The 16,957-nt window shown below is 39.8% G+C and overlaps 1 protein-coding gene across 4 annotated transcripts in view; it reads right to left on the bottom strand.

The window, feature by feature from the left end:
- LOC121644149 (neurocan core protein-like) overlaps positions 1-16,957 on the bottom strand; it is a 57,708-nt gene that overhangs the window by 11,740 nt on the left and 29,011 nt on the right. For 2 of the 4 annotated variants that reach the window (XM_041991892.1, XM_041991891.1), the window contains exons 13-20: positions 14,402-14,518; positions 11,854-11,967; positions 10,448-10,499; positions 10,129-10,235; positions 9,659-9,741; positions 8,247-8,391; positions 7,089-7,271; positions 4,350-5,553 (exon numbers count right to left, since the gene is read on the bottom strand). In XM_041991892.1, coding sequence (XP_041847826.1) covers positions 5,435-5,553; positions 7,089-7,271; positions 8,247-8,391; positions 9,659-9,741; positions 10,129-10,235; positions 10,448-10,499; positions 11,854-11,967; positions 14,402-14,518 — 920 coding nt within the window. In that variant the 3' untranslated portion in view covers positions 4,350-5,434. Of the gene's footprint in view, positions 1-4,349; positions 5,554-7,088; positions 7,272-8,246; positions 8,392-9,658; positions 9,742-10,128; positions 10,236-10,447; positions 10,500-11,853; positions 11,968-14,401; positions 14,519-16,957 lie in introns of those variants that run through there. The other 2 variants (XR_006011236.1, XR_006011235.1) reach the window with 1 other exon arrangement.

Genomic DNA, 16,957 nt, shown 5'->3' with positions numbered 1-16,957 from the left:
CATCCTAATTAAGTGGTAGTCAGACTGTTGTGAGTCCAGTTGGAGACTGGTGCTGTTGTATAGTGCTAAAGGCATTACATTTTTTTTTCTCCTTCCCTTCCCTATAATAGTTCTTTGTTTATTACGAGATCACGATTTCATCACACAGTATTATCTTGTGCGTAAGTGCACACAACAGTGCTGAGTTGTGCCAAAGAGCTGGACAAATCTTTCTAACTCATTCTGAGGAGTAGAAGCGTTAAGCTAAGTGCGGAAATGTTCCTTAAACAGGGGAGTCTTTAGCTTGCTCTCAAAAGTAGAAAAGGACTCTGTGGATCGGACAGAGTTTGGTAGATCGTTCCACCACCGGTGAACAACAGAGGAGTCTAGCTACTGATTTTGTGCCACGTTGCTGTGGGAGTGCTAAGCATCTTTAACTGGCAGAGCATAACTGTTGAGAGACAGTGTAGCTCTGGATTAAGGAGTGGAAGTAGACAGGAGCCATTTGGGTTATTGTTTCGTAAGCCAGAAGCAGAGCTTTGAATTTGATGTGCACTGCGACTGGAAGCCAGTGAAGAGCGATTAGCAGAGGAAAGACATGAGCTCTTTTGGGCTGGTTGAAGATCAGACATGCTGCTGCAGAGGTTTTTCTGAGCAAGCAGGCAGGCAGGCCTGCCAGTAAGGAATTGCAATAATTGACGCTTGAAAGGACCAGAGCCTAAACCAAGAGCTGTGTTGTGTGTTCTGTCAGGTAGGGTCTGATCCTCCTGATGTTGTAGAGAGCAAACTGGCAAGACTGGGCAACTGAGGCAACATGAACCTTAAAGGTCAGTTGGCGGTCTACTATGACACCAAGATTCTTGGCAGAAGACGTAGGTCCAAGCGTGATACAGTCGAGCTGCATGCTTATATGTGGTGGTAAGGAAGGATTGGCTGGATGGACAATAAGCTTGGTCTTGGACAGGTTTAGCTGAAGGTGGCGATCTTTCATCCATGCGGAGATATCAGCAAGGCATGCTGATATTCGCATTGAGACAGTTTTGTCGTCAGGTGGGGAAGGAAAGGAAAAGCTGAGTGTTGTCTGCATAGCAGTGGTAGGAGAAGCTGTGAGAGCTAATGACTACACCGAGTGAGGAGGTTTATAGTGAAAAGAGAAGAGGGCCAAGCACCAAGCCCTGAGGCACCCCTGTTGTTAGCCCATGTGATCTGGACATTCCCCCTCACCAAGATACTTTGAAGGATCTTCTTGTGAGGTAGGACATAAACCACGACAGGACAGATTCTGAGATGCCAAGCTCTGAGAGTGTGGAGGAGAGGGTCTAGTGGTTAACCATGTCAAAGGCAGTGGACAGGTCCAGCAGTATAAAGGATTGAGGCTTGACCAGCGGATCTGACAAGCCGTAGGGAATCAGTAATTGACAGGAGAGCAGTTTCGGTAGAAGGACCCTGCCTAAAGCCAGACTGATATGGATCGAACAGGTTGTTGTCGTGGAGGAACTGTGAGACCTGACTGAAGATGGCATGCTTTAGTGGTTTTGACATAAATGGAAGCAGTGAGACTGGCTGGTAGTTTTCAACTTGGGCTGGGTTGAGTGTGGGTTTCTTCAGTAGAGGGGTAACCAGAGCTTGTGGCAAGGCAGAGGGAAAAACACTAGATTTAAGAGAGGAGTTGATAATATGGGTTAATGCAGATTTGCTTGTAGGTAGAATGCTCTGCAGGATGTCGGTAAGGACAGGTCTTGGGTTTTGAGTTGACTAGAAGTTTAGAGACTTTGTCCTCTTTAAAGAGTGAAAAGAGCAGAGTGTGGCACCAGTAGGTGGTTTGGTAAGGCTGAGTTGGTCAGGCTCATTGAATTGGTTACTGATGGTAGCGACCTTTTCAGTGAAGTAGGAAGCAAACATTTCTGCAGTCAGCACAGTGGGAGGCTGAGCAGGTGGAGGAGATAGAAGAGAATTAACAACCATGAACAGCTGTCGTGTGTTGGGGGCATTGCAGATCTTGTTCTGATGAAAGGCAACCTTTGCAGCCTTTAGGCTGGATGCGAAAAATGCAAGTTTCTGCCAGTACTCAGACAAGTTAGCGTGGTCTTTTGATTTGTGCCACTTTCTTTCTGCTGCCCTGAGTCTGGCTCTATGATCCCTTAGAACCTCGGTGAGCCATGGACTGGGAAGATTTTGTCTAGCTAATTTTGACACCAGAGGACAGAGTTTGTCCAGAGAGGAGGCAAGAGCGGAATAGTGTTTCCGTAACCTCATTAACAGACAGTAAGGAGAAGTCTAAGTGAGAAGGGAGGGTAGAATAAATAAATAAATAAATAAACAGATAGCTGTGTAGGTCTGAGGGAGTTTCTGCGGTAGGAAACCATTTTATGAACTGCTTGAGTGACAAGGAAGGAAGACAGAATTTAACCATGAAGTGCTCTGAGAGGTGCAGTGGGGTGACTGACAGGTCGGCTGTGGAGCAGTTTCTGGTCAGTGCCAAGTCAAGAGTATTGCCAGCTTTGTGTTGAAGGAGTCTGTACCAGTTTGAGATTGAAAGAGAAGATGAGAGTGAGAAAGTCATTTGCCTGTGTTTTTCCAATGTGAATGTTCATGTCTCCCATGACAATTAGCAGTGTGCCATCAAGAATGTCAGAGAGTATCATTTCCATTTCAGAGACAAACTCATCTATATTTTCTCCCGGAGGGCGGTATGTGACTAGAATGTATGCAGTGATGGGTGCAGAGACCTTTACTGCATGATACTGAAGTGATTAGCAATTAGCCATAGGAGTTTCTAAAAGTTCCACTTTTCAGAAATAAGGATGCCAGTACCACCTCCTCGTCCAGCAGAGAGAGGTGTTTGGGTTAATTCTGCATTGACAGAAAGGACAGCTGTCGTAGCTGTGTTTTCTGGATGGATCCAGGTCTCAGTCAGGGATAGGACCTGAATGTCTGAGAGATTTATAAATGAACTGATAAATTCTGTTTTGTTCACTGCTGACTGACAGTTCCAGAGACCTAGGTAATGGAGGATGTGGCTGACTTGCATACCATTGGAAAGGACAAGTTTTGCAGATTGCATTTCTCTACTGTAGTAAGACTGTAGAAAGAAAGTGCTAAAGACAGAGCTGGACACTAGCAATGCAAACAATAACCCAAAACTAAGACAGAAACCAAGCAGTAACTCACCTAAATTGACTGCACCATCCACGATTGAAATCAGTGCTTGATCAGTTCAGTAAACAAAAGAAAACAAGCAAGTGGGCAGTCTACCACATTCAAACACAAACAGTCAACCCTGTAGTTTTCTTCTATCATCGATAAGGAATGAGAAGAAGTCTAAACTTGTTTATTCCCAACCCCCTCCACATCCAAAACCCTTCATTTTCTGAAGATCCCAAGTGTCTGATAGCAATACATACAATTTGAGCTATGGTGGACCCCACAACTGATAAGTGCAAAGGAAAGTACCTTTAAATTGAACTACTGAATAACCCTGATTATTTTGATGTATTTATTCATTATTTGTGAAGACTAAGGGCAGATGGCTACCTTCCCCAGGTCTGGCTCTGAGGACACATTTTTCTTCTTCTCTGCTGTTGCCCACCACCCCTGCATGCCGGGCATTGCAAATTAAATAAAACATGAGATTCTTTGTATTCTGATGGTTTTGCAAAGTTGGTTAACTGGCTTTTTATAATTCGGAATACATGAATACAATTGACATAGATCTGAATTGAACTTGAGTTTCCCTGTAAACTGCTTTGAGGCAAGTTTGAGATGTATTTATTTATTTATTGTGAATAAACGTTATTTAAATTAACTGAAGTTAAAATATGGCTTTTTGACCACAATTATGAAAGTGTGCAGAATCTCATGAATGCACAACCTCTACAACTGTGAAAAATAACAGGGAATCACTGATGCTTTCGGTTTGTGTTCCAGCTTCTGGTACAAAGAAAATTTTCTCATTTCCAAAAGCCATCATACTGCCTTAACCTAAATACCTTATACAATTCAAAACTAGAACTCAAAAGACCATGGCCAATATAGGCAATATCTCTGATTTTCACAGAACCAGAAACTCTTTGCCATGTAAAACCACCCCCAAGGGCATGAGATTTTTGGCTATTACAAAGAGCTGTGACAGCTTAGAAAGGTGTGTATTCTTGACCCAAATGTTTGCTCTGGGCTCTTCTGTTTTGAGTAGATTAGATACAGTCCAATTATTATACAGTCAAGTCCAATTAATTATACAATGTGTCATCCAATCTCTGTTGTAAATCGGCTCATCTTACTAGTTTAACATGTAACAACAGGATTTCTCGTCCTAACAAAATGGGAACTAAACAGTTTAGGGTTGTTGGCTTAAAAAAAAAAAAAGTTGTTCATTTTATTCACTTTATTAAGAATGGAATACAACAGCAGGACAAAAAGTCATAAGAACAACATAAAAGTGGATGACTGATCAAATATCAAAGGGACCAAAGACAAAAAATAGTGACATTCTACACATTGTGTAAATACACCCGTGCAAAGATTGAGGGTGTTTACCAAATCTGATACAATCAAGTGTTCGTCTCAAGAGCGTATTTTAGAATCCCACTCACAGTCTAAATAAATGGGAAATTTGTTTTAGAGAGTCCTTATGGATTTGGGTAAGTCTAACTGATTAGACAAGGTCCAGCTAATGATCAGGCATCAGCCATGAACACACAACACAATATGTACAATACAGAGATTAGAGGCAATGAAATTCTACATTTTGTTACTGACTGACTGTTGGACTTACACACTGGTATAGAAAAAATGATGTTACCTTGCCTCTCTGGAGTATAAGTAAAAAAGTAAGCATATTCACTAACAAATTATTCATAATAAATAGTAACATTACACAAACAGCAAATATTAGAAAAAAGCATATCAGTAGACCAGTTACTCAGGTGTTCTATGGAAAAAGTAATTACAGTACACATACAAGCAGCTCAGGGTTGACAGGGCTGGAAAGCTATCTCGTATCACAGCTGTCTGTGTAAACAGAATACTAGGAGTTATTTCTCATGTCAAAACAGCAAATTTTACAAAAGAAAGTGATACTTCTCTAAATGTCTGTCTTACATGCATGCATTCAGACACACTCACACACTGCTGTCAGTCTGACAGACCAAGAGAGGGTTATCGTTTGTTAGGCAGGTGGAGACGTTACTCTACCGAGACGTTAGGGAGGGTGTTAAGAGTAAGTTTAACAGTAAGTGTTCGCATGGACCTCAGTTAAAAGAAGAAACAACCAAAATCAGGGATGGGATTATGGGATAAGCTTTATCTTAGAAGAAGATGATTTTATTTAAAAGGAGGAATAAAGCTAAGCAGGGAGAGTGGTGAGAAGCAGGAAACTAGATGGGAGTTATGTGAACTACTGTCTGTCTTTATGGGCCACGGTTAGCACCTAGGCATTGCAGATGTATTATTTGGTTCAGTAGTAGCTGTGTGTTTCCTCTCTGGTTTTGTGCCCTTCCCCTCCGTGTCTCCTGTTTCTGCGGCGTTCATGGTGCAGACTGTGGTGGTGGCGTCGGTACCGGTGTGAGCGCCGAGCTGCAGGAAGAGAGGAAATGCATTTTTCTTGGTCAATGTTGAATGTATATTGTAGACATAAAATACAATAACAAAGATCCTTGAACTGCAGTCAAGTAAACACACAAAAACAATTATCTATTTAATTATGCATTAAACTGCACAGTTTCTTTGGCAAACATCACTGGATAAAATAAGGTTTAATGTTCTTGTTTTATTTGTTTACATAGAAAACGTTGGATTTCGCAATTTTTAACACTCCACAAATCATAAAATTGCTGTCAATAGTTTTACTTTCCGTAACCACCAGAATATCAATAGAATCGGAAGATTTTGTAGCAAGAGTGTGGCAAAATAAATAAATAAATAAAAAACTATCTTGAGAAATTGGTTCTGTAATGGGAATTAAGGAACTTTCAGTGTTGTATTGAAACTCTTGCCAAACAAATTCACTAAGTGCTGATCACATGTACCAGCTCTACATGTCAGTTTATAGCTGATATATATGGTGACAATCCCATTCAGGTACAAGTGGGTTTAACATTAGCCAGACTGTCCTGCCAGAAATGAAGGAGGGCTCGACAGTAATGAGGTGGAGTAGCTGCAGCAATGAAGTGTGTTGTGGTGAAAAAACTTTCATGCTGATAAAGAAAGAAAATGTTCAGAGGAGGAATCAGGATCAAAATAAAGACTTAGATGACAAACATGGACTGCAGATGTTGTGGATTTGTCTCATAGACTTTAAGTTTCTTTCTTTATAAGCTCTAAAGAGATAAAGCTTGATCTACATTAAGATCTTTGATGCAGATCCTCTTTAGGTGGCAAAGCATTGTGTTCATAATTGGTATAAATGACCTGGAGAAAGTTGATCTGACATTATGCATGAAATTATTCATGCCATATTATGAAATTATTACTTTACAGTCATATTGTGCCTCCTTGCCTCTCTGTTACTAGGCATGTTCACACAAATAAAAAAAAAACAAAATGTCACAAAAAATTTTAACTTGAAAAAAGACTTGCTGTGGAATAAAAATGGCCCAAAAGATAAAAAAAAGTACTTTAAATACAGTCGAAAACTGAGACCACAGGCCATGTGTTCTGTGTGTTTTTTTTTTTTTTTTGTTTGTTCGTTTTTTTCTTCCTAGTCTGTAGCTGTTTTTTTTTTGTTTGTTTGTTTGTTTGTTTTTTTTTAAAGAAAACTTGAACCAGATGTTTGGAGGTGGAGGTAAATTTGTTATATATCTATAGAGGATTATAGAGTTTGCATGTATTCCTGTAAGATTTTCAACAACAGAAGGCTTAGATTAAATTAGATTAGAGAGAAATTATTTCAAGAAAATTGTCTACTGTCTTAGTTCTTGAGCTGGCTGCTGTTTATTGCTAGAGCTCATATAAATGGAGTAAAACAACATGGCACAAATTATAATACAAAACAACAGTATTTGTAATTGTGCTGACTAAGACAGGGAAGAAAAAACCTGAAATAGTGATACATAATCAAGCCAACAAAACAAAGTTGTCTGACATAAAATAGATTTAAACTTCACACTCACACTTTGTGCAGATGATCCTGGGCCGCTCCCAGCTCCCGTCGGCCCGGCAACGTGCAGTGGGGATATGACGCTGGTAGAAGCCTTCGGAGCACTGGTAGCGCACCACTGAATGGATGTCATAATGTGATCTCCGCCGACCTACCAAATGGGCATTTTCCACTGCTGGCGGGGTCCCACATAACACTGCCAAATACAATTAAATAAGTTCTCATCAAATAGAGGGTGATGAAATATTCATAACTGTCTGTTGTCACATATTGGGAATTTGTTAGATACAAGTAATAACATCTAATGAACATCTGTGGAAAATTATTATTTAAGGGGCAATGTTTCAAGTGTGAGTTGCCTGTAGATGGCAGCCTTGTTCCTGCAGCCAATGAGCGAGGAGGCTGTAATGAAGCCAGAGGGAGGTACTCTATCTTTTCAGAAGACAAGGACTATACTCTTAAACTGCTTAATCCCTCTTTCCCTGTCCCTCTTGTATCCATCAGTTTCCTCCTCCAACACCTCCTGACCAAGCCTTATGCCTTCACTGTGCTTCCTTCGCATCCCACAAGCTCTCACTTCATTCCCACTATGGTTGGCTAAATCCCAGAGGAAAGGTGAAGGGGTGGGCACTGGCAAAATCCCATAGAGGAATTGCAGATAATATTTGTGAACCTGGCAATAACTGCAAGTTCAGTGCCGCAATGTGCTCGAGAGTAAGTTGGACCAGAGACACCAATAAGAGGAAGATTGAGATTGATATTGTTCTAAGAAATCAATACATGTTTTAGACTGAATCACAGTCTTCACTTAAGTTTGTGTTTGTCATCAATTTTTGGAGTATGTGCCACAGTGACGTTTTGTTAAAGAAAAAGAGTAACTGATGTGAAAAACCTGCTTAAGTTTGGCCAATCTCTGATGTGGACAATATGGGTTTTATACATACAGAGAATGAGAGCTGATGATGAGCACTGATGACTAACAGGTGGCCAGCTGGTCCACACTGTCCCTGCTCATGAAGTGATTATTAAGCGTCTACATGGTGAGCAAACATCATTATTTGTTAAACAGAAAAAAGAACAAACATGTCAGTACATAGACAAAAAGTGTATAGTTAGAAAGAGCCTTCAGTTGTTTTTTTTTTTTTTTTTGGCATCAGCAGTATCATAGTACCTGTGCCTTTCCTGCAGATGTAGGGCAGGTTGTAGTTGCAGGGCACGTCGTTCCACTTGCCATCCTCATGGGCAATGGTCACCACACAGTCCTCGCCGCCTGCAAAGAAGTTGTCTGGCTGGCTCTCCCTCCAGTTCTCATATACCTGCACATCAGCAAGAACAAGAAGTCAGCTACATCTGCTGTCATGTTGGTACTGTGAAAATTGAAATCTTTAGTTTTTTCATTTCTCCTTATCATAAGCAAATATTAAAATGGACTTTCACATTAATGAAACTTGGAAGATTGAATGAGACTTGGCATATAAATAAGGGAAATGTTCTGACAAATAATTAAAAGCTCTTTGTCAAAATACTTCACATGGCATTTCTGTTTTTATATTTGATCAATATTTGGGGGGCTTTGGAAGGCTTTGGGGCCCTTTTTTCACTATAGTGTAAATTACTGCATCCAGAAAGCAGTCAGGGCTTCCTCCATTGTCTCCAGTTGATTCAAAATGTTGCAGCTACACTCATTATTTGGGGGGGAAAAAAGCAAATACAAATTACCTCTCTGCTTGTCTCCCAATACTGACCTCCTATTAGGTTTTAGATTGATTTGAAAATTTTACTTACTTCCAAAGTTTTAAATGGGTTTGACCCAAATGCCTGTAAGACATACCGACCTGCAAATGCTGCCCTGGGAACATGCATCTGAACTAAGTCACCTTATCCCTTTCTGTAAATCACTGTTGGGACATTGTTAATAAAATAAATTCTTAAAGAAAAGGGGTAGTTTGCCCCTGCAAAACAAAGGTTTAGGGTCAAGAGTAGGTGTGTGATTACTGGGCCATAGTGTGTATAGGTTGGACACGCAGAGAGCAGAAGGTTGAAACAGTGATTTTAACTTTTTGCTAGAGTTTTTTATAGTCCTTACATCCCAGTACTCACAATGACAAGGGTCTACTGACCAACTACAGCCTGAAAATTACATTAAACAGAGCAAAACAATCAAAAAATAAGGAAAGTACAAACAGAGCACCTTTTGTTTGCATAGAGACACCACTACATTCTTACAGTGGGTTATAAGACATGTTAAAAGTGCTTGCATTTGCATGAGTTGTTGTATTGCTTCTTTAGGGAATATCACACTTACAGGCTTGTTGTAACTATGCAAGTTTGTTCACTTGATTTGTTGGGCACTTGTGAAATACTTCTGTAGAAGCCGATCTTCTGGAAAATGGTGCTGCATACTTAAACAACTTAGGCTAGAGAAAAATTAACCTCTCATGCTGGCATTGAGATTTAATCAGTTACAGCACTTTATAATGTTTTATAATTTTATCTTGGATTTGTTTATAGCCATTAATGTTCTATACAACTTTTTCACGAACTGGTGGTTTCCAAGGATGTGGAAAAATTATGTTCACAGACCAGATCATTGCCATCAGTCCACTGGAAGTCTTCCTCCACAGTGCGATCGTTGAGACCAATCCAGGCGTTGTCATGACCAAGACCTGAAATAAGAACAATATAACAAACTTACTTTTGATACTTAACATTGTAAAGGATATATCTGTCTGCTTATTGGACACATTATATCTATTGACTCTTCTGCTTTTTATCCTCTCTTTTTTTTACAATTTTATGTTGGCTTGCTTCATCTATTTGCTTTGTCCTACACTTTTTTCCCCTGCATCATACTGTAAATAAACTTTTAAGGGTATTTATGAGAATAATGCTTTATGTGCCCTGTTTTTTTTTATATGTTTTGGGTCTGACTGAGCAGTTAAATTTGTACTGAATTAAATTTGAATTATTTGTTTGAGTCTTTTGTTTTTGCTGTAAAAAGTTCTGTTTTAAAACAGAATAAAGCCAAGTCAAAAACATGTAGCCACTCATACCATTGATGAACTCCTGTTCAGAGTTGGAGAGGACACTAGTGAGGTGGGCACTGTGCTCTCTGCAGTCTTTCTCCGCATCCTCCCAGGTGTGTCTGTGGGTGAAGTACCTATGGAACAACAGTGAAAGCTCATATGAACATATATTTTATATATTATGCAGCCAGGCAGGTTTAAATGGTTCAGAGTGGGACTTTGAGCACATTATGGATAACTCAGAAGGGCAGAAAAAGAGCAACACAGATGGATGAGGCACCTGTGGTTGGAGGCAGATATATTGTAACTCCATTTATTCTCATACCATGACCAATTTGGGTCATACCTGTAGCAGTGGCCATGAAACTTCCTCCAGCCATGCTCACAACCTTCAATGTCTGTGGAGGGAAAATGAGAGAACTTTATATGATTTCTCCCCTAAATTATAGTTAAATGCAGAAAGCTATAATGATTAGATAAAAAGTCTGTGCAAGATGTAAGGAAGCAGAAATGTTCCGTCTCATTTGGCAAATAAAGACTAAAATATATGATGGTGTCATTTTGAGAAGCTAAATACATGAACTGTAATTATACGCACATATTTTCCATTCACAGCACACGTGGCCCTCTTTCTGCACTATTGGTATTCATTAATAACACCAAGGTCTGTGCATTCATTTATAACTGCAAAGATTTTCATTAATCCTCATCTGCTAGCACACAACACACACACATATACACACACACAGAGGTGAGATTTGAAGCTGGAGGTGACTGTAACTGGTGAGATGACGAATCAGCACTGTTCTTATTTGACATATTTCATGTGCAACGCAAATGCTCATGTGAATCTTTCCTCTTTGTTTGCATTTATTATTCACACTGAAGAAGCTCAAGAGACCAGAGTTCCTCCTTTTTTATTCCTTTTTCTTTTGTTGTTGTTGTTGTATCATGGACTGCCAACCCAGTTCTGTGGGCTCATTGCTGACATGCACCTCTGATTACTTAAAATAGATCCCAGATTTTCTTATTTCCATATTAAGTATTTCTGTTATAATGCAGCATTGGCTTTGTTTGTAGTTAGAAGAAAGATTTAAATCTCTTTGCTTTTCCTCGTTTGTTTCTCGACTGTAATTTAGAAATTTATCTTGCTTCAATGTTTCATTTATGTATCTCTGTAACTTTAAATTATCTTTTTTCTGCTTGTAATGAACTCAAGATTGAAATTGTAAGCATTTCAAAGAATGCATTACAACAAATAACTAGTGACAATATTATGCCTAAAGGAAGTATTAGTACCAAACATCTGTAGCTGAACTGTAGAAAGTATTTGAGAATAAAGAAGAGGCTTAGTTTGCTGTCAGATTATTTAATGTAATTTGTGTCAAAATTTTGCACTACAGGAGGAGGCAGGAAATGGCAAATAGTATACATTTGTCTTAGTGTAAAAAATGTGTAAATGAAAGCTGATGCTTAGAAAATGTCACATCTGTGAGATCCATTCAGTATTTGTCACCCTGCAGCCCTCTGACACACAGAAGCATTTCCTGATAGCTGAAGAGAGATGTGGCCTTGTGATAGTGTGTTATGACATGCAGAAATAACAGGCGGTGCACACTAATCAAGGGTTATTTCCACAACATAGTGAGCAACAAACCTTTTATAGCTAGAATCACACAAGTAGGACTCTTAAAAAAAGAAACATGCATACACATGTTATATGTACAAGCAATTTGGTGCTCTCTCTCTCACCTTTCTCACAAGTGTCTCCTCCATAGCTTGGCAGGCAAAGACAGAGGAATGAATCAATTTTATCAATGCAAGTCCCTCCATTTTCACAAGGCTCGGACTGGCAGTCATCAATGTCTGCAGGGAAGATAAGGCAGAAAGAACAAAGCAGTTACAGATCTCCTTAGGTTTTAAATTAAAAACACGAGTTCTGCTAAAGTGGTGCTCATGAAAACTGAACTGGTCTTTATTCATTCTTTAAATACTGAAATCCTGGTGAAGGCATAATCATAACTCAAAAACACTTGAGGAGAACACACAAAGTCTAATTACTCTACATTTATTATTGTCTCAAAGTGGAAGAAACCAAGAGACTATTAAGTATTGCTGTTTTCATACACTATATATCTAATCTTTTCTTTTGTCCTCATCCATTGTCTCTTTTACGATAATGGTGCATGAGGACAAAGTGGCAGCTTCACATTGCATTGTCTTTATTTTTATGCAATTACACTGCATACATAACATTTGTTAGATGATTCAGCAGTATTCTGAACTTGACCAGAGGGCCTGGGTTCAATCCCATATTTAGCAGACTTCTTCCCTGCTGAGGAGATTTTCAGCAGCAACAGAAATCCAACAAGCTTCAGGGCTGTTGCTCTGCAGCAGTCTATGCTCTCTAACTGCTCTGTGTAAGAAAAGCAGGCAAAAGGGGGCATTTCTCTACGGGGATCAATAAGTATCAATTTATCATGGTAAATGGAGGGCGTGTAATCTTCACTTCTGTGGGGTTTTTTTTGGAATCCAGAATAACAGATGCACCCCAGGACTGCAGGAATCTATTAAAACTCACAGCGAGAGTGAAACAAGAAAGCTAATAACAAGTTCAAACTTGCTTCACAGTATTTCCTCAAATCTAAATGGTTGCTTAGTTCCAAGCAAAAACGCTGGGCAGTGAGAAAGGTCAGCGGCTGTGAGGAGCTAAATGTGTCTGACAGATCAAACTAAGTGACCTTTAGCCTTATCTAAGACTTTCACATGTCATCATTATAGTGAGTGAGTGCTGGCTGCAAAAGAATTAAATATTAATCTGGACTAGCACATGGTTGACCACGAAAGTAATTAAGTGTCAATGCACCAGTGTGAGGCAATAAGTAAGGCCACTCTTAAAATCTTTTTTTTGAAAATCCAGTTTTCCTACTTTAGTCTTGGCTGAAGCAGCAAAATCTTTAAAGTTATGTCTGGCTTTAATCTTGCAGTGGCAGTTGTTTATCTGTTTATAAAAAATGCAGCTCTTAAAATATGAATAAAACAGAGCAAAGCTGTTTGCAGAGTACAGATGTCAATACTGAAACCAGAGGTTTGAGCAAGTCATTTTCCATATAAGATTTTTCACTGACCTCAAGATTTTTAAGTTCACAGATTTAACACAGCAGCTCTTTGTTGTTCAAATTAAAAAATCTCATACCGATGTCCTTCTAATCTGTTTTGCAGAAGGAAAACCGTTTCTCAGAGAGATAACACTGCAAATTCTGCAAACTCACTACAAAGCTTCCTTGTATACCTACACATTGGCCACTAGCTGTCAGTTTGAAAGTATATCTGCCTGCCTACTCTTTTTTATTGGGACCCTGAAGCAAATATGCTACTGAATATGATTAATTTATTCATAAAGTGTTCACTTCCTTATGTAATTACTGTTTAATGAGCTAAGTATGCATAACTATGGAGAACAAGTTAAGCAGAATTTATATCTTTGTGTCAGAGAGTCACCAATGCAAAGCTGTCTGAGGAGTCATTTTTAGGATTTAAGAACCTTTTGAAGGTGGGATTTGTGCTGAATATTCATCCAATTTATTTGAACATTGCTAAATTTAAAAAAATGAACTCATAGATGTTTATGTTTGTTTCAAAAACAATGTAAGAGGCCAATTTTATATAAGATATCTTAAGCTTGTTTTTCAAACATTCACTGTCGTCCCGGAGTTTTCCACTCAGTATAAGCAACGGCTGTATGTTCACATTTGATGTACGTACGTATGTATGTATGCATAAAAATCAAAAGGACATAAATCAGTCTTTGTCTAGGTTTTGGTGATCTTTAAGAGGAAGAGGAATAAGAGATTATTACAGTATTTGGTGCCAGTTTAAATATGGAAGTTTTACAGCTGCAAAATTTGGTTGCAAAAGAGGTTGTAACAGATCACTTCAACCTTAAATATTTAAGAGCATGCGCTGACGGCTTTAGGTTTTAATGAAAATTTTTTAAAAATCATTGAGCAGAAGCAGATTTTTGTGTTGCACAACCATTTTGGTCTGATATTCCTGGAGCAAACATGTTTTTTTTCTGCAGCATGACTTTAGTTTAGTTTGACACTGAGGGACTGTAGTGTTCTTTTCTGACAGTCTAAACATAACCTTTGAACCCATCTTCCGTACAACGTCCTCTCACACTGTGAGGGGCAGCTTGACCTTTGGCCTGCCAATTGGCCGTTAGAGAGCTTTGCTTCATGAGCGTGTGTCAGTGTGTTTGTGCTCTTGGTAGGGGGAGGGTTGAGTAGGCATCACCCACCAATCTCACAGTTTTCTCCAGCGTATCCTTGTGGACAGTAGCAGCTGTATCCCGTTCCCTGAGGAAGACACTTTCCTCCATGCAGACACGGGTTTGTCACGCAGGGCTCCACCTCAACTATGAGAGACAGACAGGCATCGATGTGGAGGGTGGGGGTGGTACATGTGAGTGTATGGGTTGGTGGCAGAAAGGGGAGGGGGAGGGGTTTTTTTTTGGGAAAAAAATATGGGAAAAATTTGTGAATCTATGAATTCTTCTTTATAATCCTGAAAAAAATGTATTAAATCTTAATGTATTCATTTCCATTGTGATCCTCTAAAGACGAATGGCTTAAACCTAGCTTCCTCACAACAGCTCAGATTTTGTTTAAAAATAAAATCATAAGCAAAAAAAAGTATGAAGGAGTTGACTCCTGAATTTTCCATCTGTGAGGATCAGCCAAAACCAGCAGCTACAACACTTGCAAGATCCGTTTCACCTTTGTTTCTTTTAAAAAGTATCCAAAGCCATAGAGCTTCAACTCCACCATCCACTCACAGCCACAGTTGTCATGGTTACCATATGGAAAGCAAGCCTCGGCTCACTCCATCGGCATAACGGGCAGTGTGAGAACTTCAGACATTAGCCATCCTCAACAGAAATGAACAGACCTCCCCCTGAGCGCTTCGTCCCCCTTATTTACCCCCCTAACTGACTGTGTGTGTGGTCTCCTTCCACAAACATGCATTTCCATATCAATGGACACACTACCACGTGCCCCCTCCTCCCCCACCACCACCGTGAGCTGCTCATTACAGCAACTTAAGGTTTTTGAAAACCACCACTCGTTCAGTCTGGCCGCAAAACCTCAGCTGTGGGAGGCTTTGTTCTGCCAGCTCTGGCTTTGACACTGAAGGCTGCTTAGGAGGGGGTGGCGTCTGCGTGCACAGGTTTGTGTGTTTGTGTTTTAATGGTATGATGAGTGAAAATCAATACCTATGGCTATGATTAGCCCCAAGGCTGAGCTTTTTTAATAATTAACCAGAAGCAGACATCTCAAGCTCACCTCCTCTGATTTATCATCAAGCTTTTTGCATGATTCAAAATAAAGATTCAGGAATAATAAAAAGAAGAACAAGAAGGGTTTTCAACCACGTGGAACCCAGCACAGAGAAAGATCTCTCAATAGCTTCAGCTCCATGATAAATGTTGCATGCTAACCCTCTCTGCTTATGCTTTAAATTCTGCTGAAGTCAGGTGCTAAAACCAACCATGCATTTCATTTAATGTACATCAACCTGGGCTAACGCAACCTTGCACCCCCCGCATCAGTCAAGGTCATAGCACATCTTGACAAATATCAACTGTTTTGACAACAAGATTTACTAACGTATGTGAGCATGTGTGGTAAATAAACCTTGCACGATTGGTTGTTCATTAAAGCGAGTGGTGCAGAAAAATCAATACTCTCTAGATGGAGCTGACAGAGAAGACTGTCCTCTGGTCTGCACACCACCGACACAAACAATAGCAACAACCAGCTGTAAGCAGCATAATGTAACTAATAAGTTGTTTAAGGATGATCTGTCTGTGGTAATGCTGGACTACCAGTATCAATCTTACTCATCATTGTTACTTTGACTAATTAGAGCCAGAGAGACCGACAATACTGGTTAACTGGGAAATATGATTCCTGGATTTACACATAAAATTAAAAATAGAGAAACTGGCCACAATTTAGATGTCACAGAAAGAAACGGTCTAAAACGCTTTAATATGGAAAGAAATGTTCAAATCCACAAGTGAGAACAACCTGCTTTGCTAATGATGTGCTTTGAATCCAACCTTATGCTTCCATTTTCTCTTCACTCATTGATTGAAGTGACTGATGAAGTGCTTCATGATCCAGTCAGGAGAGCAAATACTGACCACCACTACCATGAAACTCCAACCACAAGGAACTGAACTAGGAGTGTGTACATGAAAAGGAGATGGAAGCTGAAGGCTATTATACGAGTCCAATCTCCTGCGAGTGCATCCATCCACCTCTGCTGTTTGTGTAGCAAAGATATCAGTGTGTGTTTGTGTGTTTATGGCCCTCTGCCCGCATGACTCCAGGGTCTCTCAGTCAATCAATCAACCCTCATACTGAGCGCCGGCAGCCCAGATGGTTGCCCTCGGCTTCTTGCTGATACAGTTTACAGCTGTTTTCCATCCGCTGACTTCTCGTCCCCTAGCAGGTGGCTCACCATGCCTGCCGCAGACATGAGCTGCTTTTAAAGGCAACAAAAATACATCAGCATAGAAATGTGTGATAGCATGATGCCCATGGGGCTTTTAAACGCTCAGCGATAGGATGCTTCCTGTATGTGCACTCATTATCAAGCAAGAAACAAGCAGTAAGCCAGGTGGCCAGCCAGGAGCTTTACTTATATGTACTATGCTGCAGACTTAATCATCAGACTGTGGCAGGGATGTGGTCTCGGTATGTGATGGGAATAAAAAATATCTAAAGGGAGATAAGCTCTGAATTATTTGACTAAATTCAGCAGTGGCAAGGTTGGAGAAAATGAAAAG

Source organism: Melanotaenia boesemani, chromosome 8 (assembly GCF_017639745.1).
Source record: "Melanotaenia boesemani isolate fMelBoe1 chromosome 8, fMelBoe1.pri, whole genome shotgun sequence".
Lineage (NCBI taxonomy): Eukaryota > Metazoa > Chordata > Actinopteri > Atheriniformes > Melanotaeniidae > Melanotaenia > Melanotaenia boesemani.
Note: the sequence above shows the minus strand (reverse complement) of the source record. Positions and strands in the feature narration are given on the sequence as shown.